General features: G+C 39.1%; 1 protein-coding gene across 1 annotated transcript in view; it reads left to right on the top strand.

Annotated features, from left to right (window-relative positions):
• LOC134754459 (E3 ubiquitin-protein ligase MYCBP2) overlaps positions 1-24,872 on the top strand; it is a 283,481-nt gene that overhangs the window by 53,088 nt on the left and 205,521 nt on the right. The window contains exons 19-31 of the mRNA XM_063690792.1: positions 5,237-5,403; positions 5,537-5,721; positions 5,843-6,598; positions 6,773-6,925; positions 9,125-9,229; positions 16,194-16,427; positions 16,936-17,145; positions 17,495-17,632; positions 17,945-18,123; positions 18,674-18,917; positions 19,168-19,334; positions 24,161-24,326; positions 24,731-24,852. Of these exons, the coding sequence (XP_063546862.1) occupies positions 5,237-5,403; positions 5,537-5,721; positions 5,843-6,598; positions 6,773-6,925; positions 9,125-9,229; positions 16,194-16,427; positions 16,936-17,145; positions 17,495-17,632; positions 17,945-18,123; positions 18,674-18,917; positions 19,168-19,334; positions 24,161-24,326; positions 24,731-24,852 (2,826 nt within the window). The remainder of the gene's footprint in view (positions 1-5,236; positions 5,404-5,536; positions 5,722-5,842; positions 6,599-6,772; positions 6,926-9,124; positions 9,230-16,193; positions 16,428-16,935; positions 17,146-17,494; positions 17,633-17,944; positions 18,124-18,673; positions 18,918-19,167; positions 19,335-24,160; positions 24,327-24,730; positions 24,853-24,872) is intronic.

Raw genomic sequence — 24,872 nt, forward strand, 5'->3', positions numbered from 1 at the left:
ATTCTATTTTCTATGACCTTTATAAACAGTTTGTAGATATGGGAGGTTAGACTAATGGGCCTGTAATTGTTTATATCAGACTTATCGCCTTTCTTGTGCAGAAGTACTATATTTGAGTGGCATAATTTAGGAGGTATTTTACCGCTATACAAAATTGAGTTGAAAAAATTTGTTAAAATATAATAATAAAAAAAACCCTTTTTTAAATTCCTCTTCACGCTTAAACCACTGAACCAATTTAGTTAGGACCCGCGCGAAATCACCTTTTCGTACAACTGTAGTCCTTTATTTCCTCTCTTGATATTAACATTATTCAAAATATTTTGAAACAATTAGTTGTGTATCAACCACAGCTATGTCCCGTATACGTTTGTGTTTTTGGAATTTTTAATTACTCATTATAAAAGTTAGAAGCATTAAAAAATTTGCATGAAATCTGTTTTTCGCTCGTAATTTTTACAATAATCACAAAATCGAAAAAAGTCTAACGTAGAAAACGTAGCGTTTAACTATGGTAAATATACATCAAATTATGTACCTAAAAATATTTTCATAATGATAGAGGAAAATGGAGACTGTGTTTGTATGGAGAAGCGGCCGTGCCCTTTCCTCTTAATAATGGTCTCGAAGGTGGGTACTTAAAAAAAAAAACATTTTTCTATGTCGTTTGCGGAGTAAATGTCAAACGATTTGGGACTTATGCCTTCCCGAAAATTATCGAATCTTTCGCGAGTCTTGCAACGCATTGAGCCTACAAGGGGCACTGTCTCAGGAGTCTGAGAAAAACCACGGTGAGAGACTCAGTGGCGCTCTAGCCAGGCAGGTCGCTTCGCTTTCGGCTGAAACGGCAAGCCAGCGCGAGTCTCGATTGTGATCCCAAAGACATCGTACGCAATACATATGTAGGCGCAGATCCTTACGGAGTGTGGCGCTGGTGAAGCCGTGTTCATCCCGCGCATCCCCCTCATCCCGAGCAACTTCACGTTCCGCTTCAAGCGCCTACAGGTCCCCGTGAGCGTCTGCTTCGCCATGACCATCAACAAGTCGTAGGAGCAGACGCTGCGTGTCGCCGGCGTCATGCGTACTGATTTGAATGGAGGACCGATTTGGATGATATTTGCCATGGACATGATTTGGATAGGTACAGACGGTACAGTCAAGGACGTAAAAATACAAAAATGGTACTGTATCGTTCGATATACACCTACTACTCTATGTCGTTGAAATCACGTCAAAAATTTGAATAAGGGCAAAAAAAAAAATTGATTTTGGAGTGTATTTTTATTTAGTGGTACCTAATTGTAAAATATTTAATCTGGACTACAGTCCTCTAGCTCTAGCGTATCCATCTGTCAACTTTACTTCAAGTTCCGCCTCCTGGGAAGAGGGAGATAAATTAGGGGTGAATTAGCCGCTTACTGACACAGACCGAATTCCACGCAGGCGAAGCCGCGGGCACAGCTAGTTAAAAATATTTTAACATTAGATTTTTATAAAACTTACGTATTGCTAGCGCTATCTATGTAGGGCCTATATAAATTATAAGTCAGGAATTTTATGTATTATAATTATAAATTGTAAGTTTCTAGAAATTTTAAAGCATTATTACCATAATCGGAATTGTTTTCAATGACCTAAGCGTTAGTTAAGGTCTCTGATTCAGCTCACTTAATCGGAATTGTTTTCAATGACTTAAGCGTTAGTTAAGGTCTCCGATTCAGCTCACTCAATCGATTTTTGTGAATTTTGTGTTCATGTTTACGACTAAGTACATAATCCATTTTTGGAATATATACAAAATCACGGAGTCATTGTAGATCAGCGCCTAAAGAAGTAGAGGTTTCGATATCATTAGGCATTTTTAGGGTTCCGTACCCAAAGGGTAAAAACGGGACCCTATTACTAAGACTCCGCTGTCCGTCTGTCCGTCTGTCACCAGGCTGTATCTCATGAACCGTGATAGCTAGACAGTTGAAATTTTCACAGATGATGTATTTCTGTTGCCGCTATAACAACAAATACTAAAAACAGAATAATATAAATATTTAAATGGGGCTCCCATACAACAAACGTGATTTTTTTGCTGTTGTTTTCCGTAATGGTACGGAACCCTTCGTGCGCGAGTTTGACTCGCACTTGGCCGGTTTTTTTCTTTTTCTAGAATAGAATAGAATAGAATACTTTATTCGTAAACACACACACAGACAATAGACATACATTAAAAGAACATGAAAATAAAGTGTCACGAAATGGCCCCATCTCAGCATGCTGCTGGCGACTTCCAGCGCTGATCTTCCGATGAGACCATTTTTGAGACATGTGTTCTATCTACATGCAAACATCGAATGCAGATATCTATTTAGATATTTAATTCTTAATGGAGAATAAGTATAGCCAAATTTCACCTAGGGATCTAGATACCTTGGTGTGTAGATACATACCTACGTGCTACGTGCTATCGTGGTGCTGTTGGAAAACCGCGGCTTTATAGTGCGACGATTAGAGTTTGACATGTATTTTTTTAATTAAAATTTAAATTTAGCGAGTGCGAAGTGCGCGCCGTTCCTCAACTTATTTTCGCGAAATTTTGTGAGCAGAATTTATTGAAAAAAAAAACCGGACAAGTGCGAGTCGGACTCGCCCACCGAGGGTTCCGTACTTTTTAGTATTTGTTGTTGTAGCGGCAACAGAAATACATCATCTGTGAAAATTTCAACTGTCTAGCTATCACGGTTCATGAGGTACAGCCTGGTGACAGACAGACGGATTGTAGGACAGACGGACAGCGGAGTCTTAGTAATAGGGTCCCGTTTTTACCCTTGGGGTACGGAACCCTAAAAATAGAGTCAGAGCGAGTCAAGAGGTAAAGAAACTTATAAAAATGAGCTCTCCGAATATGCATACATTGTTACGGATCTTATACGGTCGCGTTACTCTGGTGTTTCGAGATCTCTACACGCATGCGAGTTGCCAATTGTTGGGAACTGTTTGATGGTACTGTGACATCCGAAAACAAAAAGTACAGTTTTATGTTTTTTTCTAATAGGCTACACTTATTTAGGCTATGTTCGCGAGGTTCTACAGCTCACAAAAGCTCCCTTGTGTTTAAAGTTCACCATCTCGCGTCACCGCGTTATCCCGGCATTTTTAGCCACGCCACGGCTCATGGGAGCCTGGGGTCCGCTTGGCAACTAATTCCAAGAATAGCTAATAAGCGTAGGCACAAATTTTTACGAAAGCGATTGCCATTATTAGGATTAGTCCCGTTTCGTCACGATGTTTTCTTTCACGGAAACGCGACTGATAAATATAATTTCGTCCATAAGTTTCGAAAAACTCATTGGTACGAGCCGGGGTTTGAACCCGCGACCTCCGGATTGAAAGTCGCATGCTCTTACCGCTAGGCCACCAGGTCGTTATTCTTTATATTTGTCTAGAATATTCGATATCCTAAATGTCAAATAACTTAAGCTTCTCAAATGCTACTGCGAACCGTAAATAGTCATATCATGATAGGAAGCTTACATTCACATATGCCCTTTTGTTTTCGGACGTCACTGCCGTCACTGGTGTGTCAGACAGAGTTCTCAACAGCTGGCTACTCGTAGGCGTGTAGATACCTCGAACCCACCAGTGTAACCTGACCGTAAGCTCCGTAACAAAATAAGCGTAATCGGAGAGCTTACTTATACCGGTTTGTTTAGCCCTTCACTCGCGTGTGATAAGTAAGCGGTTTTAATTTTTTTTTAAGTTTATTACGGCGCCATCCAGTGTTGAGTAGCTGTATTAGATTAGTGTTAGGCGAGCTATTGCGAAATAATTAAAGAACATATTGTTTCATAACTATGACATTATATTTTAGACCGTGGTATATGTTACCTACAGTTGATATTCATTCTAAAAATGTCAACCGGTAAAACCCTATTGGAATGGAAAGTTGCTATTAATGTATGCCGTGTTGTACTTAACTATGAATGTGTGAGTTTGGCGACACTGGTCTTCATACTTAAAAGCTGTCATTTCATATTTACTAGTTTATTAATTCGTGCAAGAAACAGTGCCAATATAGAGGGCGCTACTTGGCTGGTTTACGTGAACCTGGTTCAAATCTGTACTTTGAGAACTTTTTGCTTTTTTTTATTGTTGTTTTTTTATTAGCATTCCGATCACTGCTACCACACAAAATTTCACTATTCTAGGACTTCAGGAACCAATGTTTTCAGGTTTATGGGTATTTTTAGGCACCCCCATTTTAAGGGGTTGCAGGGCAAAAGTTACATATTTCTGGTTACCATATGTGATTGCATACCGAACCATCTCTACATGCCAAATTTCAGCATTCTAAGACTTCAAGAAGTAGTCTGTATTTTCTATAACGCGAATTTCATTGTTTCGGACAGTGAAAATTAAGGTACAAATTAAAATTTTAAGTATAATAGGTAGCTTAATAAAACTTGGAGTTTTTGATAAGTCTACTGAGTACATGGTATACAAAAAAATTCAGCTCTCTAGCATTGTCCAAGCCGAAACTACGTGGGTTCGAAAATACGACGAAAAGTGCCGAGAAAAGATATGCACTGCCTTTTGCCCTTTGTCTCGTCTTGGCGAAGATAATGCTATTCGTACAGATATTCGAGATATAAGCAAAAATCTGAAAAAAGGTACCTTCAACCCCCCCCCCCTATAGACTCAGCACACCCCCCACCCCCGAGGACTTTTAGTATGTTCATCTGTACACCACAAGGTATAACTGTACCAATTTTCAAACTACACGAATTATTTCCGCAGATCGCCCATTTTCGGCTTAATTTGACGTGGCTATTTGTAGCGAGCAACACCTTCGCGTCATGTGATTTTTAGGGTTCCGTACCCAAAGGGTAAAAACGGGACCCTATTACTAAGACTCCGCTGTCCGTCTGTCTGTCTGTCTGTCTGTCACCAGGCTGTATCTCATGAACCGTGATGAAATTTTCACAGATGATGTATTTCTGTTGCCGCTATAACAACAAATACTAAAAACAGAATAATATAAATATTTAAATGGGGCTCCCATACAACAAACGTGATTTTTTTGCTGTTTTTTTCCGTACTGGTACGGAACCCTTCGTGCGCGAGTCCGACTCGCACTTGGCCGGGTTTTTTATTTTAGCTACCCGAGTAATACCCCCCCTGTGTTTAAATAATTTGGAACACTTGAAAATGTACTAGGTAACATTACAATTTCTTGTTTTTTTAGACCGTGCAGAGTGGAATGTAAAAGAGATAGCGAGTCTTCTCCCGTGGCTCCTGCGAAGGATGACTTTCTAACGGTTAATCGTTTCGAGAGCCATGGCGGCGGCTGGGGCTACTCGGGCCATTCAGTAGAAGCGATACGGTTCATGTGTGATACTGACGTTCTTTTAGGTACGTATGTCAATATTATTATTTACTCCTTATTCAGCACGTTTAGGGAATGAGCTGGCCTCGCTCTTGTCTGCTCATTAAAAAATACACATAATACACTTCTGTTTCTGTTGGTACGAGTATTTACTTGCAGGCGGACTCGGCCTGTTCGGTGGTCGGGGCGACTACACGGCGCGGATCAAGCTGTTCGACATCGGGCCCGAGGGCGGCGACCAGGAGGGCGACGGCGAGCTGGCGGCCGAGAGCGAGGAGGTCGTGTACGAGTGTGCGCCGAGGGATCGCTTCCCCGTGCTCTTTGACGCGCCCGTGCCGATCGTGGTACGTAGCCTAGTCATTGTTATACTTGCACAACCCTTTTTAGGTGTTTCCGGGTAGTTTCTTGTTTTGCATACTTTGTGTCTTAATTACGAACTCTTAAACTTTTTCTGTTGCTACACAGGCTAACAGGTGGTACGTTGCGTGGGCGTGTATTAACGGTCCTTCCTCCGACTGCGGCTCGTCCGGCCAAGCCATGGTCATCAACGACGAGATCGGATTCCATTTTAAAACCTCTAAGAAGTCTAACAACGGGACTGACGTGAACGCAGGCCAGATTCCCTGCCTGCTGTACAACACCGTGAGCCTCGACCATTCCATGCCCGTCAGACACGTCGACTCCGGAGACCCGGTTATAGTTCTAACCAAAAACATATCAAGAAAAGTTACTGTGTCGTGCTTCCGTTCGCTTATAACTCTTTTACAGTGGAGCTGGAATGCTTTTAAAGAAATTGTTCTAGAATCAAATGGTCAAATACCCATCAATTATCAAAAACTAACGGTTATGAAACACCAAAAGAGACTAGTTTACATAATTCGAGCATGTTTAAGATTAGTTAGGTCTTACGTAAATGAAATTTATCCACAAAACAATAAGAAGAGAAATTCACACGAGTACATGTCATATTTTGACGCGATCGCTGATGTGAGAAATTTAATACAAGCAATAATGACCGATCAAACCCCGACCTGTGGCATGCTGCCGCGCAAGCCTGGCAAGAACAAGACGCATAGAATATGCTTTGTACAATTTGCCCTAGAGATGACTAATTATATACTACAAGAGTGCCACGAGACAATTACTGCGTGCTTCCATGCTTTCTTCCCGACGCCTAGTTTGAAATGGAATCACCTTTGCTCACTTTTATTTTATGTGAAGGTAAGCATATAATAATATCTAAGATTATTTGGTTTAAGTTTGAAAATGGGCTCATTCTGCGTTGAAATATCGATTATTGGAATTAATAGTCACTCGTAAATATCCCAAAGTACCTTTCTTCAATTATATGAGAAGTTAATTGAGAATTTACTTATTAAATGTGTATAATTGTAGGAAGGAGTAGTTCCCCCTGCCCAAATTCGAGAATTGACGGCCACTTGCGCGGCGTTATGTGGCTCTCGGAGTTTGCGTGACGTGCTGCAATACATAGTGCCCGTCACGCAGAGCTGCGTCAGTCTGAATGAACCCCGCCGGCCAGAGACCAAGGTTAGTTACTATGATTGAATGCTGGGTCTGATCCCAGTTCAAAACATGGTGAACTAATTTAAATGTTTATTTCGTAATTTCATTGTGATGATGTAATGATGATTGGAAGTATAAAAACCAATAGGACATATTTATTACAATTCAGATTAACAATAAAAAACAAAATATTGTCTTCGGTTACCGCGATAGTTACTCATGAAATAAAACTATGAAAATAATATCGCGATATAATCCGTTTTCATAGTTTTATTTCATGAATAAAAAACAAGTCAATTGATAGTTCGTGATCAGCAACGCAGGGTTCATCAAGTGCTTACAAAAACAATTCAGCTACAGGCTTCATCACCTACTAATAAATGATATAATTCGCAACAGGCTTTGTTAATCTTAAACACTAAATTAAACTAGGCTAAGTCCCCACCCCGGACCGTCGCCGGCCCAAAAGTCCCCATGACACTGGCAGCGTTGCCCCGTTGAATTGCCAAGGAAATCTGTTGGACCAGATACGATCCGGAGCGAGGATCGCAAGCCCTTTCTGCGAACCCATGCGCCGAGGCAAGGAAAGCCACTACGCCTACCTCACGACACCGCCGAATCCCAAGCCCACCATGACGCACCGGAAAAGCAGCCTGAGTCCACTGCGTCCCATTCAGATACACATTTAAATAAAATAGACTCTAACGCTAACTTGAGCGTGTCATCCAACTTCGCAACGTCATCCTCAAATATCCAGGTGGGAAACTTTCTTAAAATATATGTAATCCTAGGCATCGGAGGCATCCTGCAAAAATGGAGGTGGGCAGGTCACTATAAGATGCAAGACAGAGAAGTGGAGCCAAAGAATTCTAATGTGGCACCCTACCGATGGGTTAAGAACGCAGAAGAACGAGCGAGACGTGCGCCGATAAATTGCTGAGGTGCGCCAGGGCCTTAACTAAAGCCAACCTCTTCTCTTCCAGAGCTTCTGCTCTGACTGACTTCTTCCGGACATATAGGCGCCCAATAGGGAAAAGGTTGACTTTTGCACTTTTTGCAGGCGCGTTTGCCCGGATTTATGTCAAACCGATCCCTTTCAACGCTGGCACAAGCTTGTTTACATCGTCTAGAACTGTCTGTGGATCACCCCCAATCGTCCAGTCATCCAAATACTACACGTCCAGGGGTGAGTCCAAAGATGTGATAACTTTTTGCATGGCCAAGCAAAGTATTAATGGAACCCAACAAGCGAAGATGTCAGGGTGTTGTTATATATTAAATGACTGTCAGCATAGTAGCACTGATAAAGGAACGGGTAAATTGACGGTACTTTGCCTATGACTTTATCAATAATAGTGTCCCTCTCAACACTATTGAATGCATTCTTGATGTCAATTTTCAAAATAACCGCTACTGTATCTCTACTCGCCAGTGCGAATGCTCGAGTGGCATGGATCACTGCTTCGCAACCCTGAGCGGTAACAAAATCTACTTGAGTTGGCTGTGGAGATAATCGGCCATGGGTTCCCTAACAGCTCGACAACACAACTTAGCAGTTAGACGACGAATTGTGCATCCTATTGTTATTGGCCTAATCCCACCGTCTTTTTCGGTAAGGGCACAAAGGGAAGCGACATGCAAATAAGGACTAACGAGGGGATTAAGCGATCCCTTTAGAAGAAATTACACAAGTTCGTTAGGGACTCTAGTAGCCGGGACCCATTACTACCCGCCGCAGGACGCGGACGCAAACCATCCAAACCCGAAGCAGACCCGTTGTAAAAAGAACCTAACGCCTCCTCTACTTCAGCTGGCGTCACCAACAAGGAAGGGCTCGAAACATCAGGTTCCGGCGGAAACACTAGAGGCCGGATGGACGGTAACGGATGTTTGTCACGAAGGGATGCCACAGTTTCATTATCAGAGGGAGCCAGCGAAGAGTCAGACAGAAGGAGCCGGACGGCGCTTCGCAAGTCACCATCGTGCACCTTGGCCTCTTAGTGACTTAATGTTTATTATGCTTAATATTTATAAAAATGATAATGTTCGCTAGTGAACTAATTTAAATATTTGTTAAGGTTAATATTTGTATAAATGTTAAAAATGTTCTTATGCAGTCTAGATACTATTACTCTTGTGTTTGAAAGTAAACAGTACCTACTATATAATAATTATGCGGAAACAGCTATCATTCATTTCTGATAAATTAACTTGGGTGCACAGGTGGTAAAAGAAGTCCCCTCCAAGTCAGCGACGGTCCCACGATCGTCTCATGCGCAGAAACCGCCTCCCGTCCCACCTAGGGCAAATAACAGTCACGCAAACAAAGTAAGTATTTAATTTAGTTTTTTTTCCTTAAACTTTATTTGGAAAATAGTAAGTATTAAATATAGCACAATCGAATTAGGACTAACCTCGAAATCTCTTCCAAAGTTATGAAGGTCCCCGAAGCTCCAATATTATGACACGCAAACAGGGATCCCTGAAATTGTAGGTGTCAAATTTCATTACTGTCACTATTGTTTAAACCCCATTTAAGACCAAAAATCTGTTTTTGCTATCACATTTTTTAGTCCTAAACATTTTACCTCCGTTTATTTTAGTAAATTTGTATTGCATAACACTCGTGTACCAACTATGGATCTACTGATGTCTATTTTATTGAAATTCACTCAATAGTTTAGCTGTATTGATTTTTTTTTAATAAAACAAGTGTAAACAGGTTGTGAAGGGCAAGAGGAATGTACCGATACGTCATTTAAAAAAATCCGTCTAGTATCCTGAGCTACAGGGTGTACTGATTATCAGTATTTAAACCCATAACCCTACTCTCTGTTTAAGTCCCAGTCGAGTAAAATGTTGTGAAGTAAAAACACATATTTCTGCACAACACGTATAATTTGTAGTAATTAAAAAAAAAAACATAACCAAAACAAATATTTTTTTTACGGTCCGCTTTCTGCACTGGCGTGAACTGGTGTACGTGCGAAAGATATCGCCGTATAAATTTAGCTGTAGAAGGAAATAAATGGATTAATGAGATGGAGATTATGGACGATAATGGTTGTTTCAACGGGTGATAGGTACCTAAATTTAATGCCGAATATTAGTTTCGCCTGACAATTAGGGGCAATAAAAATTTTGAAAATGCCGTAAAGAAATGCGGAATACGGATAACAGCGGCTTTACAGAATTAAAAGAAATATGGCACAAAAAATAACAATGAACAATTATAGGGTTATTAAACGGGAACCGATTCCATAACGTTAAAAAATATTCAAGCTCCGTAGACGATGACAATTTGCTAGTTCCTTTCCAAAGATAACGTTCGGCCAATCAAAGCTGTACCGTGACCTATCGAACCGCGCAGTATGCGGGCTCGTGTCCTCCGTGGGTCTGCTAGTTCCTTTCCAAAGAAAACGTCCGGCCAATCAAAGCTGTACCGTGACCTATCGAACCGCGCAGTATGCGGGCTCATGTCCTCCGTGGGTCTGATACCTGACCGCCGGTCGACGACCATCCACTGCCGACTGCCCGTCGGCGGCTGCGCCCCGTCGTTGATACGGCCACCACGCACCACCGGAGCACTGCTCGACGGTGGCCTTAAAAAAGGTCCTGGTGCAGGCAACTACGGCCAACAAGGCCGCGGAACGACGGGAAGTAAAGCGCACTCGAAGTTATTATTGGCAACTTCAGAAGAAAACGTTCCTCTCGATTAAAAGGTTAACTTTGACGGAAAACAAGGAAAAAATCTAATATAATCACAAACAGATCTTTACACTTCAATCTCAAAATCCATTTGAAGTCCCCCGAAGAAAACAAATTTCTTCTTTCCGAATCAGAATTGAAACTCAAAATTCAATGCAATTGTAACCTGTCAATATCGAAAATATCACAGTCCAAAAAAGGTTCCATCTGTTTCTTTAAAGCGCCATCTAACCGTAATTGCGTGAATCAATTCACACTATACGACACGACTAAACAAACAAGCAAACTAGACATGACGGACAAGCAAGTAGTTTCCAAACTTGACGACAGATGTAGCGTTAGCTAGTTGATATTGGGGTATAACGTGTACAAATGTATAGACAAAAGTGGAATTCATATTCCAACAAGTTTCCTATTAAGAGAATATTCCCTGAAAGGGTATAAGCGCTAAATCTGGATTCAGCATTATTTTCTATAACAAGATGTATTTTTTCCGCAAAGATATCTAGGACTTTCTTGTGTAGAATTTAATAAACTTTAATGTTGCCTTTCACCATATTTTCACAGAGGACGTAGATTTAGAGTAAAACGCAAATTTCTCCAGGATGGTACACATTTTCCAAGATGACTGCGATTCCTCGAGGTCCCCAAATGTCAAATTGGGTGGACATGAAAAAGAGACCTTTAATTAACATACATACCAAATTTCATAACTTTGGAAGAGATTTCGAGGTTAGACCTAATCCGATTGTGCTAATAGTTCTCAGTCTCCTCACGCTTATCTTGTCACACCAAACCAACGTTCCATATTCCTTTTGTTCATAGTAATTACAGAAAAAAATCGTTTCTTCTAGGAGCTGCTCGGTCTTTTAATCAGTTTTGCAAACATCACAATTAGGGAATGCAAAAACCGGACAAAATTCAAAACCGGTTATTAACCGAAAAACATGACACAAAACTGGTTAACCGGTTAAAAATCGGTTTTACGAAAAACATTGTAAAAAAATATTTCTGAATATTTTTTCAGCGCTTTAGGGTTCTAACTAGATGTTCTGCTTTCGCACTGCACTATCGGCGATGATAGACGATGACTGGCGGGCACGATAGTGTAGAGGACGAATTAAGTATTCAATTGCGATATGTGCATGAAAATAAATGCTGTTTGTTTCATCACGGATATTACGTTTACTTTATGGCCCAGTTAAATTGAAGGTTTCGCCTCGGAATGAGAGATGCTGGAAACTCGTATACACCTTCGTTATGACGTATTAAAGGTTCTCTTAAAAAATCGACGCATATATCGTGTGCGCGTCAGATGTTATTAGGGATGTACCGACTAGTCGGGAAAGCCGACTATCCGGCCACATTTGTAGTCGGCGATTAGTCGGCGACTAGTCGGCAAAAATGGCCGATTAGTCGGCCACTTATTAGATACAGAAAAAATAGCACATAAACGAAATAAACAGCAAATATTGATCAAATGTTTAATACCCAGTTTACATAAATTAATAAAATTGTACTTTATACCTATTAAGGGTGCATACGGATATTTTTATTCATATTGTTATATTACATTTGTATGTAGGGAGTAGATAGATATATTCATTTGTTTCAAAGAAAAATACCTAGTACTTTACACAAAAGGAAAAAACAAATAGCTTTCATTAAAAGATTGTTAACTTAAAATTAAAACAGCAAAACCTACAATTTATGAAGTAAAAATTTAAAAGAAAAATATAAATAAATAAATGAAAATCAAAACATTGTTTATGTATACATAGCTAGGGCAAAGCTAGGTATTTTCGAAGTATCAAAAAAGTTTGTATGTCGTCGCAGTCCGTACAATATTATGTAGTTGGTTACAATTGCAAACGTTTTATTAAGTATCTACATCACCTTGTTTTTAAAAAAAAAATTCAAGCATCTGTAATTAAGTTTCTACAAGATGATTAACCTCACAAACCGCGGGACATTTAAGGAAAGTCTATTTTGCTCAAAATGTTCAAAAGGCTTTATGTATGAAGTCTGTATTTGAACGAAATAAATTTTATTTGGATATTTGTTGCCGTAATATCATGTTACATATATTGTGCATTTCATTTATTAAATCAAATGTACTACAAACATTGCGCGCGAAAAGCTAAAGCGACACAAGGAGCAAAACAAATGTTTTTCAAAGCATCCGAAGTAATCCAAACTTAGACAAAGCTGCTGCAGTGACTATCCGAATGCAAACTTTGAAGAGAGAAAATTATTTATGGATTTGGCCGACTAGCCGACTAGTCGGCCGACTAATCGGCCATCCGAGCGCCGATTAGTCGGCTAGTCGGCCAAATCAATAGTCGGTACATCACTAGATGTTATTCAAGGTCAAATGTCACACAAATCGGTTTTTTGCGGATGTCAAAATTTCTATAGCTCCGATGTTATTTACATGTAGGAAAGAGTCGTAGAGCATAAAACCTGCGATAATTAGGTACCAAAAATGTTTTCATGCGATTAGCCGTTTTCAAAATATACGGCATAGAAGGCGCAGCGGCCAGCCAATCGCACTATGACGCAAGGTTAGCTGGTAATCTCTGTGAATACTACATTCTATAAAGTTTTTAAATCGTTATGTTATCTGTTATCTGTTCGTTATCTTTAGTTTAGTTTAATACGCAAACTAATGAGCCAAGACTTATCCCCCCGATGACTTTTATTTTATGTTATTCTACCTTGATTCTTCCTTTTGTTCTTCTCGTTCCCTGTTAATTTCATTCCCGCTGTTAAGCAACATAATTATAAGCAAATAATGTATTAATATGTGACGTTTTCAACCAAAAGGTACCACATTGTCGCTTGTTGATAAGGTTGATTTCTAATTGAAGCTATATGGAAATAGCGCCTTACTGACAAGCGACAATAAGTACCTTTTTGGTTGAAAATGGCACATATAAGTAGTTTTAGTACAAACAGCAACACTCTGTAATTGTCCATCGGTGGGGCTTATGCCTTTTGTAATAAGTTTTACGAACTATCAGTTAACACTGTGGGCGATGGTAATTTCGCGTGGATTTTTTTTATTGGCTCACTGTTTCTATGTTAGTTACATAACTTACATAGAAACTGTGAGCTTTTCCTATTACCCTAGCTGTAAGTTTTCCTATGAAATAAAAATAAATGAAATAAAATATGTACGTTCAAAACCTTAGCTTTTTATACAATCAATGAATTTTGGTATCGAATAAATAATAAACAATAAATAAATAAATAATAAATAAATAAACTGTAACATTTTCGGCTTCGTCTCTTATTTTCAATGCATGGACTACTAAATACCTTTTTTAATACAGTTGCTCAAAAAGTGCTACTTTACGTAGCTGTTTAGCGTGCGGAAAGAGTGCTTTTTACCAATTCAATTTTTTTAAATTTATACTTGTTCCAATTCATGACTACTTATTGATGAGTGTTAATAATAGTTTTCTTTAAACGTCGTAATCAACATAAAAACCTACTGTTAATGTAAGAATACGAAAATAGTTATTTGTTATACAAGGGTGCAAAGTTTAATTTTACCCGCGAGTGTGGAATTGAAACACGAGCAAGCGAAAGGATTTTATAGTTCAACCACGAGCGAAGCGAGTGGTTCTAAAATAGAATTCTGAGCGTAGCGAGTGTTTTAACACACGAGAAGTAAAATACATTTGCACCCGTGTGTAACACAAAACTTTTCCCCTCACTATAGCGAGGAAAGTGCAACATCCACAGGCGTTAGATCATCTTCATCAACTGGAATCACTAATTTTTTTACGATATTATAACAAAAAACTCTGGAAATTCTGTACTTTTACGTGAGAAGTTTTTATTAAGTAAAATTTTTGTTGACAATGTTGACATTTCTGACGTATGAAATGTCAATGATGCGTTTTGAAATTGCATCGACTTAACTTGTGCGTCCAGAATTATATTTAACATAATTATTAAAAAACAAACGTTTATTATGGAATTTTAAGGTTTATGACTTAAAATCATTAAATAAAGCTAAATCTGGTATTTTTATTAGATTCTCAAACCATATTTTTAATGATAATTAATATCGAACGAACCATTATTATGAGCGTTTTACGTTTTGTTATCTGTTAAGCTACTTAAACACGCTCCATCCAAGGTCAAATTACTTTCCCCACTAGTGGATAAAATGCGTTTTTCCCCGCTTGTTTTAAAGGATAAAAGACGGCTTTCCGAGCTAGTGAGGGGAAAATATACATATTTTATTACTTACCTCTTCATCTTCTTTTAATATTGAATATTGAAAAACCGTTCTTAATAAGTTGTGTGAATGGAACGGAATAGCTATGGAAGGTATAGGTAGGAATAGCTGCCGAAACGCCTGTCAAAGAAGAGGCGTTGTTTCTTGTTTGTTGCATGTTTAGTTTCCAAAGTTTTTATTCCTTACTTGTTGTTTTTATTATTTTTTAATACAGTTGCTCAAAAAGTGCTACTTTTCGTGGCTGTTTAGCGTGCGGAAAGTTGGTTTTCGCGAACTAGTGCTTTTTACTTTTCCAATTTTTTTAAATTTTTACTTGTTCTAATTCATGACTACTTATTGATGAGTGTTAATATTAGTTTCCTTTAAACGTCGTAATCAACATAACCTACTGTTAATGTAAGAATACGAAAAATATGCGTTTTTCATATTTTATTACTTACCTCTTCATCATTATAACACGTTTATTTTTTTAATGTTGAACAACCGTTCTTAATAAGTTGTCTGAATGGAACGGAACGCCTGTCAAAGAAGAGGCGTATTTTCTTACTGCAAGAATGTTTTAAGTTTCCAAAGGCAACATTCGATTTTGTTTTTATAAATATACGATACACAAATAATCGTAAATAACGATATTTAGGTAATAATAGTACAATGTTTTAATATTTACAATTGTTTCTGTCTTATAGAACATGCATTTGAAAAAAAAAACTCATTGAAGTGGGTTCAATAATAATAATAAAATGTACTACAACAAAAGTTGACCTCAAACAGAAAATGTAAAGAAATGGCGATAATTGACGCGCATCAGTCCTGGCGCGTCGCGTTTCTTTGTATGTGAAGCATAATATCAACATGAAATACTATGTAAACTTAGTTATGTGGCGAAAACGACAGTCGGACGGATACAAGGCGAAACAATCAAAGATACATAAAAATATAGGTGTGATAAAGATATACGTGGTACTTAGTTATATTTTATGTGTAGTTTAGTTTTAGTTTTTCTATAAATTAAACGTTGATTTCGTGGAGTTATTGAATATTTATTTCATTGCATGTTTGAGAAAAGCACTATACATACCTCGGCGTGAAAAGGGGTTGCCGGCCTCAAAACTATTTCACCTCACCTCACCTCACTACGTTCGGCCGTTTATTCTATTCGGCCGGCAACCTTACTTTACAGCCTCTGTGGTAATGTACTATTATTTGAACTCGTTTTAAACCTAAATCACTCTATATCAATTACGCTGATTGTATTGCTTTTGCATTGCTTTCCTCTTATATTTTCATACTGTTAGATATATTACATGATTCTCTTACTTGGTTCCTGTTTAGCAAGCGGATGCCACTGACGCCAAGGCCAACCACACCGAGTGGCACCTCCTGGACGTAGTGCCGCGCCTGCTGGACATAGTGACCATCCCCATCAAGCAGCAGATGATGACGCGCCAGTGCGGCCAGCCGCACGACCACGGCGAGATCAAGCAGAACGAACGACTGGCTGATTTCTGCTGCAAGTTCGCCGCCAGAATTATCGCGGAGCTGTCTCATAGTGCTACCAATATTAGGGTAAGTTACGAGTGAAAAGTAGTTAGTCAGACGGTGCTACACCGAGTGACAACTCCTGGTCGTAGTGCCCCCGCCTGCTGGACATATCGGCGTACCCCAACAAGCAACAAAAGAACCACGCCAAGGCGGCCAGCCTCACAACCATGACGCGACAAACCGAACAAGCCAGTACACATTACATTGTGTAAAATTTGGTAGCAAAAAAAACGTGCTCTTTAAAGCTATGCAGTAGATAGTGTTTTGCAGATAATGTATTCGTTTTTTAACCAGTAGATTTTTATAATTAATTAAGCACTGTCGTCGACTCAGTTATCTGACTACTCGTAAACCTTTTAACGAGATAAAGTCCTGCTCCTAATAGTTGATAGGTTTGACCTGAAATGTATATACTATGTACTTATCTATAAGTATATACTTATAGATAAGTTCAGTCACAACCGGCGCGTTACAAATAACTAGTAAGACCCTAAATAGGAACAAAAATGAAGTTTACCCTTTTGTGGCTTAGGAGGACCTAGACACAAATGTAGTAAAGCATCTGACCACCCCGTCACGCTTTATGCGCGTGAACCAGTCGCGCGCGTGGAACACGGGCAACGGCAGCCCCGACGCCATCTGCTTCACCGTGGACCGGCCCGGCGTCATGCTCGTCGGCATCGGCGTCTTCGGCGGCGTCGGCAACTACGAGTACTCCATTGAGCTGTTGCACGATGTTCGGGTAACTATAATTACACGGTTCAGCGTTATTTTAGCCTTTACTTGATAAGTCAGTCATGTACCTTCCCATTGTTTTACATGAATTCGTTTCTAAATGTTTTTGTATGGACTTTTTTTAAGCATCCGAAACATAATCACGTAAACTACGTAAAGAACCAACCAGTGACGTGTAGGACACGTTGCATTGCAACACAAACGTTGCGTTTTTACTGCGTATGCGGTGCAGCAGCGGTGCTGTTGAGCAGCGGTGTGGCTGATTCTTATTTTATATTTTTCAAGTTTTTTCTTCATTAGGAAACAAAAATCCAAAACAGAAATCAGACATATGTTTATTAGCGGCGTATTTACAGCAGTTGCGGGTGTCAGGCGAAGACTCGAACCCGGCGCACTGCTGGGTTAGCGTCGAGGTGGCGCACGGCGCCTTCTCCGCCTCCGACTGCCAGCACGACATGGTGCAGCTCAAGTTCGACCGGCCCGTGCCTTTAAAGGTTGGTGCGAGTTTACAACGCAACGGATGTTCGTCGGGCAAGGCGCGTCCGACCATTTGTGTTCAAGTTGACACGCGAAGGTGCACCTCGCGTTTGACGAAGTTTCGCGCGAGGCTACAGCAGCCGCGCATATCGTGCAGATCCATAACTTAAGTCTCAGTAATTCCTAATCAATATCTAAAAATCTCATCTCAATTACGACTACTGATACAAAATAGTAACGACAAGTTTGCTAGTTAGTTTTAAGTGTGCTGTGTATATAACAACTTCAACAAGAAATAAATCCCATCTTAAGAAGTACAATAATTGCAGGAGGATCTACGCTACGCAGTCAGACTATGTAATCACGGCGGGCGCACAGCCAACGGTGACTGCGGTTTACCCTCGGTCAAGGGTCCCGACGGCACCACGTTCCGGTTCGCCTCCTGCTCGCTGAGCTTCAACGGGACGACTTTAGCTAGGGGACAGATTCCTTGCCTTATCTATTACAGGTAATTGTCTATCCACCCATTCCATTATAAAGCTTACTTTCCGCATAAGAGTACGTTAATCATCAAAGTATGTTAAGCGTATTCTGTAACCCGATACGATAAAAGGCGTGTCTACGTAACCGCGAATAAGCTACATTTCGCACATTAACAATAATGCCAAAGAACATAGATTGGCGTTCATAGCTTGATATCACCATTTGACTTATGTTTAACCTCACTTTAGCTTCTACAATACAATACAATACAAATACAATACAATACATCGCGCACGCACGGTTCCGTACCATTACCCAAAAAAACGGCAAAAAAATCACGTTGTTTTATGGGAGCCCCACTTAAATATTTATTTTATTCTGTTTTTAGTATTTGTTGTTATAGCGGCAACAGAAATACATCATCTTTGAAAATTTCAACTGTCTAGCTATCCCGGTTCGTGAGATACATCCTGGTGACAGACAGACAGACAGCGGAGTCTTAGTAATAGGGTCCCGTTTTTACCCTTTGGGTACGGAACCCTAAAAATGAACTGTCTGTAATGGTATATTTTCAGTACGTCAAAGTCCGTAGCAAACAGTTCTGAAAGCGCAGACACGCTGATGTCGGCGCTGCGCGCTATCACTTTGCGCGTGGCGGCGGCAGTGATGGACCGCGGCACGGAGCTGTTCAGCACGCTGCTCAACGAGCTCACGGCCGAGGACCTCCGCCGGAACGCGGCCGTGCTGCAGCACTCGCCCGCCATCAATACGCTCATTCCCTACACGTTGGCGCACCTCGAGGGGCTGGACGACTCCAAGGTCGGTAATGCTACCAATATGGGGTTATTCATAAACGCGTTACAAGCTTCCATTACCTAGTAATCATTTGTCTTAATCTGTCATTTTGACTTATGTAGGTAAGAAAGGGATAAACATAAATTAATAATTACGTAATTGAGACTTTTAAAGTCTTATGGTTTGAACAACGGGTTTAGTGCGTATAATTGCCTTAGTTTTCTTTTTAAAGCCATGATATGTTTTTTTAATAATATGTTTTTTTTTGTTACAGAGCGTCATCCAATTGTTAGAAATGATTCACAAGCTGCTGCCCCACGTGGCAGCCATGAATCTACTGGTACCGTCTTCAGAGGAGGGTACCACTACGACCACCACGCATTATTACACGTGGTTGGAAAGCGACCACCCATACAAACAGGCCACTGTTACTAATATGAGGTAAATCTGTTCATCGAGTGGCTATAATTTGTAGGCCTCACGAACCCCCATATTGAAAAAATTCCAAAAAACAATCAACAAAAACAATCCACATATACAATTATCGAACATGCTCACCAAATTTTACCAAAATCGGTTGATAATTGCGATCTGTAGAGGAGACCAACCGGACGCAAGCATTTTGCATAAGCTGAAATCAGTGAACGGAAATAAAACATGGAAGCCGCCTTTCAGAACATTACCGTTCAAATTCTCGGGACAATTAGCACACATACACAATAGGCTATTTGACTAATTTTGGAAAATGGTTTAATTTAATGGTTTATGACTTAATAATCACACTACATTGATATTTCCGTGAAATTTTCTGTATTAAATATTAAAAACCAATGTTAAAGTTTATTTATTTTGAACGCGCCATAAACGCTCTTTGCAAAGGGGTTAATCACGTGACACCCGTGACGTCACACGCGAGTAAACTAAGTCAATAAGCTTGGTTAATCTTATGGTTTATGTGCATTGAATTGGTTATTTCACTGTAAAATGGTATATAAATGGATGGTATCTTGCCACAATGTTCAGGTACGACTATAAAAAATCCAGGCTAATCGTTTGTTTCCGTTCCAACGAATCCCAAAAAAGAAAAATGTGGTTAAAACTAGCTCGAAGAGACCAAAAGAGCATTTTATCACATACAAATGTTTTCATGTGTTAAGACCACTTTGGTGTAAGTACCTAATATTTAACTGTAAATAAATATGGTAGTTAAATGTTAATATATTTTACCTTTTTTATTGTGCAACGTACCACCCACACAGTGACCAGAGTTGATTGATCATCGTTGATTTTTTCATTGTGATTGACATCTGTATATACAATTTATGGTAGTTAAAACAGCAGATTTTGTTGTAACAAAACAAGATCTAGATATATATATATATATATATATATATATATATATATATATATATATATAATGTATTACTACATAACCTCATAAAATGGCTCTTTCAGCATAAGAGCACTTTTCTTTAAAACTAAAGTGCAGTATATATGGAGATTCTATTCTGTAGGATTTCATGTTTTTGAACTATGAAGATTATATATGCACATACAATAACATAATGTCATTTTACGTATCATCGAAATCGAACTGTTCATAAATAAACAATTCCTACGTGTACTTACACAGCTGTTTTTACATTTCCAAGTTCCGTAGCAAAGTAATGATATTAATCCGGATTATCCTTGACGAAAATTGCAATCATTAATGGCTCTATGTCTGGTAGGTTCCAGCTATCAGCTTTCACATATTTCGGCTCCATTTTGAGATTCTTATGAATATTTCTTATATATATATATATATATATATATATATATCTAGATATTCGGATAAATCGGAAAACATCAGAAAAACGATGAAACAAAAACTAAATACGAATACCAAAGTGAAAACACTCAAGGCAGCCAAGAAGCGAGGAAACTGTTTACATCATGTTTACCCGCGTGTGACGTCATGCGAGCGTCGGCCAATCACAGAGCGTTCACGTCCCAGATGAAAATTCAAAATAAATTAAATTTTCTTTCGTTTATTTTCCAGAAAATAGACATATTTTACATCGAAATATAGTGAAATATACTTTATTAGTTTATTATCTTTCAGGATGACAACAATTTGTTATTTATTTTTAAGGTTGTCAAATACCCTATAACGCCTACATTTAAACAAGACGTTACGCTTACAGAGCCTGTAATCAAATCTGGTAAACAAAATAATAGCCATCTCTATTACACTTATGTACACAGCTAAGTGTAGATGAAATGCATATAATGTCAATAACTACCAATCAGTGAAATTAATCCGCTAATAACCTTCTTGCTGTACGTACTGGCAGCTGAGACTTCGCGGTTCATAAGTATTTATTTTCATCAAAATATGACCAGTCAAATAATCCACGTATAATAATATTGTGCAGATTAAAAGATAACTAGTTAAAATGTTGTTATGGAACAACAGACTATCCCAACATAAGTAAATATTTATTATTGTGTAAACATATTCCGCTATAATAAGAATTTTATATGGCTAGATTTTATTATAAATCTGTATAGCAGTATTAGCAGTGCGTACTAGTGCGTAGTCACGTTCAGGTACAGCCAGCAAAATTTACATGGGTACACGAATCGGGTCAAAAATATTTGACCAGGCCGAGTCACAATAAAGGCTTATCCCCACTTTCAGTTCCAACGGAAATATTTTCGTTGGATGTGAGGTGTGGCGTCAATTGATACAACTTGTTGGTTGGAAGTATAGTTTAATAATGAAATATGAGCCTTAACCTACGGAATATATAGAGATACAGTATGAAGGTGTGTAACGTACGTAGCGCACACTACACCTTGCTTAATACCTAATCGCGTAAGGTTGCCTCTCCTCTCGAGCCAGCCAGCCAAGGTGCGACAGGCATATTTAATTATACCACTTTCATATTACCCACTCAAAAAAAAAAAACATTTATAAACCAAGCCAACCACCATGAAAACTTCAACATATAAGAATTTCAGAAACTCTTAGTTGATCACGCTAATCGTCATTTGAAAAACTTATGTATATCAGTTTCCCAAACAGCAAACGCACTTTTCTAAAATCGAACAATTTCCATTTTTCCCAATTTCTCAATCTAAAACCCAATCAATCGTTTTATCCATTGCATACCTTTCTGAAACTTTCCACAAACATTCAATCACCGACATTTTTACGAAACTTACGATCCTTAAATACCAACCATAAAGCTTTACTTTGACATGACTACAATAACACTAATCTTCTTTACAATACCACTATTCACTTTAAAAGTCATAATTATAATACTTCATTATTTTGTTTGTTAAATATGTCAGATCCGTGAATTAAAAAAAAAGTCTCGTCCGATAGAATTATAACTCACTATCATAAAAAAAACACTATTCGAATTCTAATCCATACTAATATTATAAATGCGAAAGTCTGTCTGTCTGTCTGTCTGTGTGTTCCCTCTTCACGCTTAAACCGCTGAACCGATTTAGATGAAATTTGGCATAGAGATAGGTTGAGTCCCTGAGAAGGACATAGGATAGTTTATATCCCGAAAATCATCCCTTAAGAAAGTAAAAAGCGGGGTGGAATTGAGATAATTAACGAAGTGTGCATAATATGCTCAAATTTAGATTGCTATGAGAATTTTTCCAGGCGCTAAACTTACTTTAGCTGCTGTTACTAAGTCCGCGCAGACGAAGTCGCGGGCAAAAGCTAGTTAAAAATAAAGTTTTATATCTATTTAAGTTAAACATTAAATGTAAATATAATTATGGTTAAAAGTCGGTACATATTTAAGAATCAGAAATTTAAAATTTGAAATATTTTAAGTGTTACTAAATTTAATTTCATTACAATAATATTTGTTAGGTATCTAAATCAGTGCACAACTTCTATGAAATTAGAGATGAAATAACAGACGACGCATGCCGATCCCTTTAATTAGTGCACGCGCCGCCGTTATGTGCCATATTTGTAAGGAATAAAAGTATGTCATTGTTACTAAGTATAAGATGAACTTGAATAAAACGAAATTATCAAATGTATATATTGTAGACCAACCTTTTAACCATATGGTTTTGTCATCAAGCGGCATAGTTCTACTTACTACAATAGTAACTAAAAATAGCTAACATACTGGTGTCTACTATAAAACACAACACGATATTTTATTATTAAAGAAGAAGAATTATAACTGAATAACTTACTGGAAAAGGATAAAAAAAATGTAATAATAAGTAAATGTCCACGGTACTAAACTACACATTTCACTGTAGTGTTTTTCCACATTAGGCAGCCAATCATCCATTACTAGACTCTTTCCTTGTTGTCCCCGGACCCCCAGACTCGCCATTCTCGACCAAGGACACCAACAACTCCCTGCTGCAGGCCATCATATACACGTTCGTTTTATTTGGCGATTTGTCCTCTTCTTTATGTTTGTTAAGCAACTTAAGTTTTTAAGACATATTTTTGTCAAGCTCGATTTCTGATGATGAGACCCACGAGGAACCGAGGGAACTCCTCAAATGTGAAAGGCATACATATAGTGATTTTTGTATTTTCATCAACAAATCCAGCATTTACATTAAAAAAAACCGCCCAAGTGTATTTAAACAATGTATTTTTTATGTAAAACGCGATTGAAATGTCTTTAAATAATTTTTAAGAAAAAAAAAACCGACTTCATTGGGGGATGCATGGGGGCTAGGGAGTAACGAGAGCCAGCGGGCGGCGGACACGGGGGCGTCCCCACCCATGACGCTGGCTCCCGCGATGGTAAGCTCGACCTAGTGTCCCGGAAGCGCTTCCACTGGGTAGGTCAGGGACATAAAAAAGTGTATGGATCCTAGTCAGGATAGCCGCTGCGGGGTCGCGGACGCATTGCGCGAGCTTCCCCGTAACCCCGCAACCAAAGCGGCGAGAGGACACCATGGGGTTTAGTGGGTAGTGGGCCCTCTATACAGCCCTGAGCCTGAGTCCCACATAACCGTCCGGGTTCTTCCCGGCCCGGCGGCATGCGTAAAAGCATTCCCCATGTAAAAAAAGGTTAGAACTGCGACCCTTACAAAAACGAAATGCTACTAGAAAAGTGGGTGGTTTTACCTCATTTTCTACATAATTAGGCAAAAGATGATGTCTTTCTCATTTCATTGTCTGGAATCTAAGAGTGCACCATCAACAATAAGTGAACTTTCAGCGGCATCCCCCATTGAAGTCGGGTTTTTTTTCTTAAAAAATGTTTATACAGGGTGCTATTTCCTCCAAACGTGTCCTGGGTGGTGCTGGAGATGGACCCACGCAGCGTGACGGCGCAGCCCGAGGATACGCTGACTATCTACGCCGTGGCGGGCGCGCCCAAGAACCGATGCCATTGCTCGCACGACACGCGCGTCCAAGACCCGCCGTTCCGTAAGGTATATAAGGTAGCGCGTCGTTCATTCATTCATTATATTCGCTCCATTTTGATAAGAGTTAAATTACACGAAACTGCTTTGTCCACTGCATTTTTTTGTCTTATTACTTTCTTTTTAAATCGCTTCTGCCTTAGAAAACGCATTCGGTATATTTGACATGGCTTTGTAAAGCGCTTGCAAGTAGTTGTTGACCTTATATGTTAGCCATAATGAATATACTTAGTTGTAATCAATTAAATTGATGAGGCAAATAAAATGCGTCAATATAGTAAAATATTTCACCATTTATCTATGTTATTTATAAAAATAAGAAGAGTATTGCAAGAACAGTTTATTCTGACATTTAGTTGACAGGTTTTTTTTATTAGTGTCCATATTGATTAATAAAGTATCTGATTTAGCAGGGCCTGGTGCAACTGACTTCGGAGTCGGGCGAGGCGGAGGAGCTCAGCGACGACGCGGCCGACGCACCCTGCATGCACTACAACTGCACCTACGTCAGCGTCACACCCAAGCTTGCTAACGTGTAAGTGTTCACTGTCATAA

Source organism: Cydia strobilella, chromosome Z (genome assembly GCF_947568885.1).
Source record: "Cydia strobilella chromosome Z, ilCydStro3.1, whole genome shotgun sequence".
Classification (NCBI taxonomy): domain Eukaryota; kingdom Metazoa; phylum Arthropoda; class Insecta; order Lepidoptera; family Tortricidae; genus Cydia; species Cydia strobilella.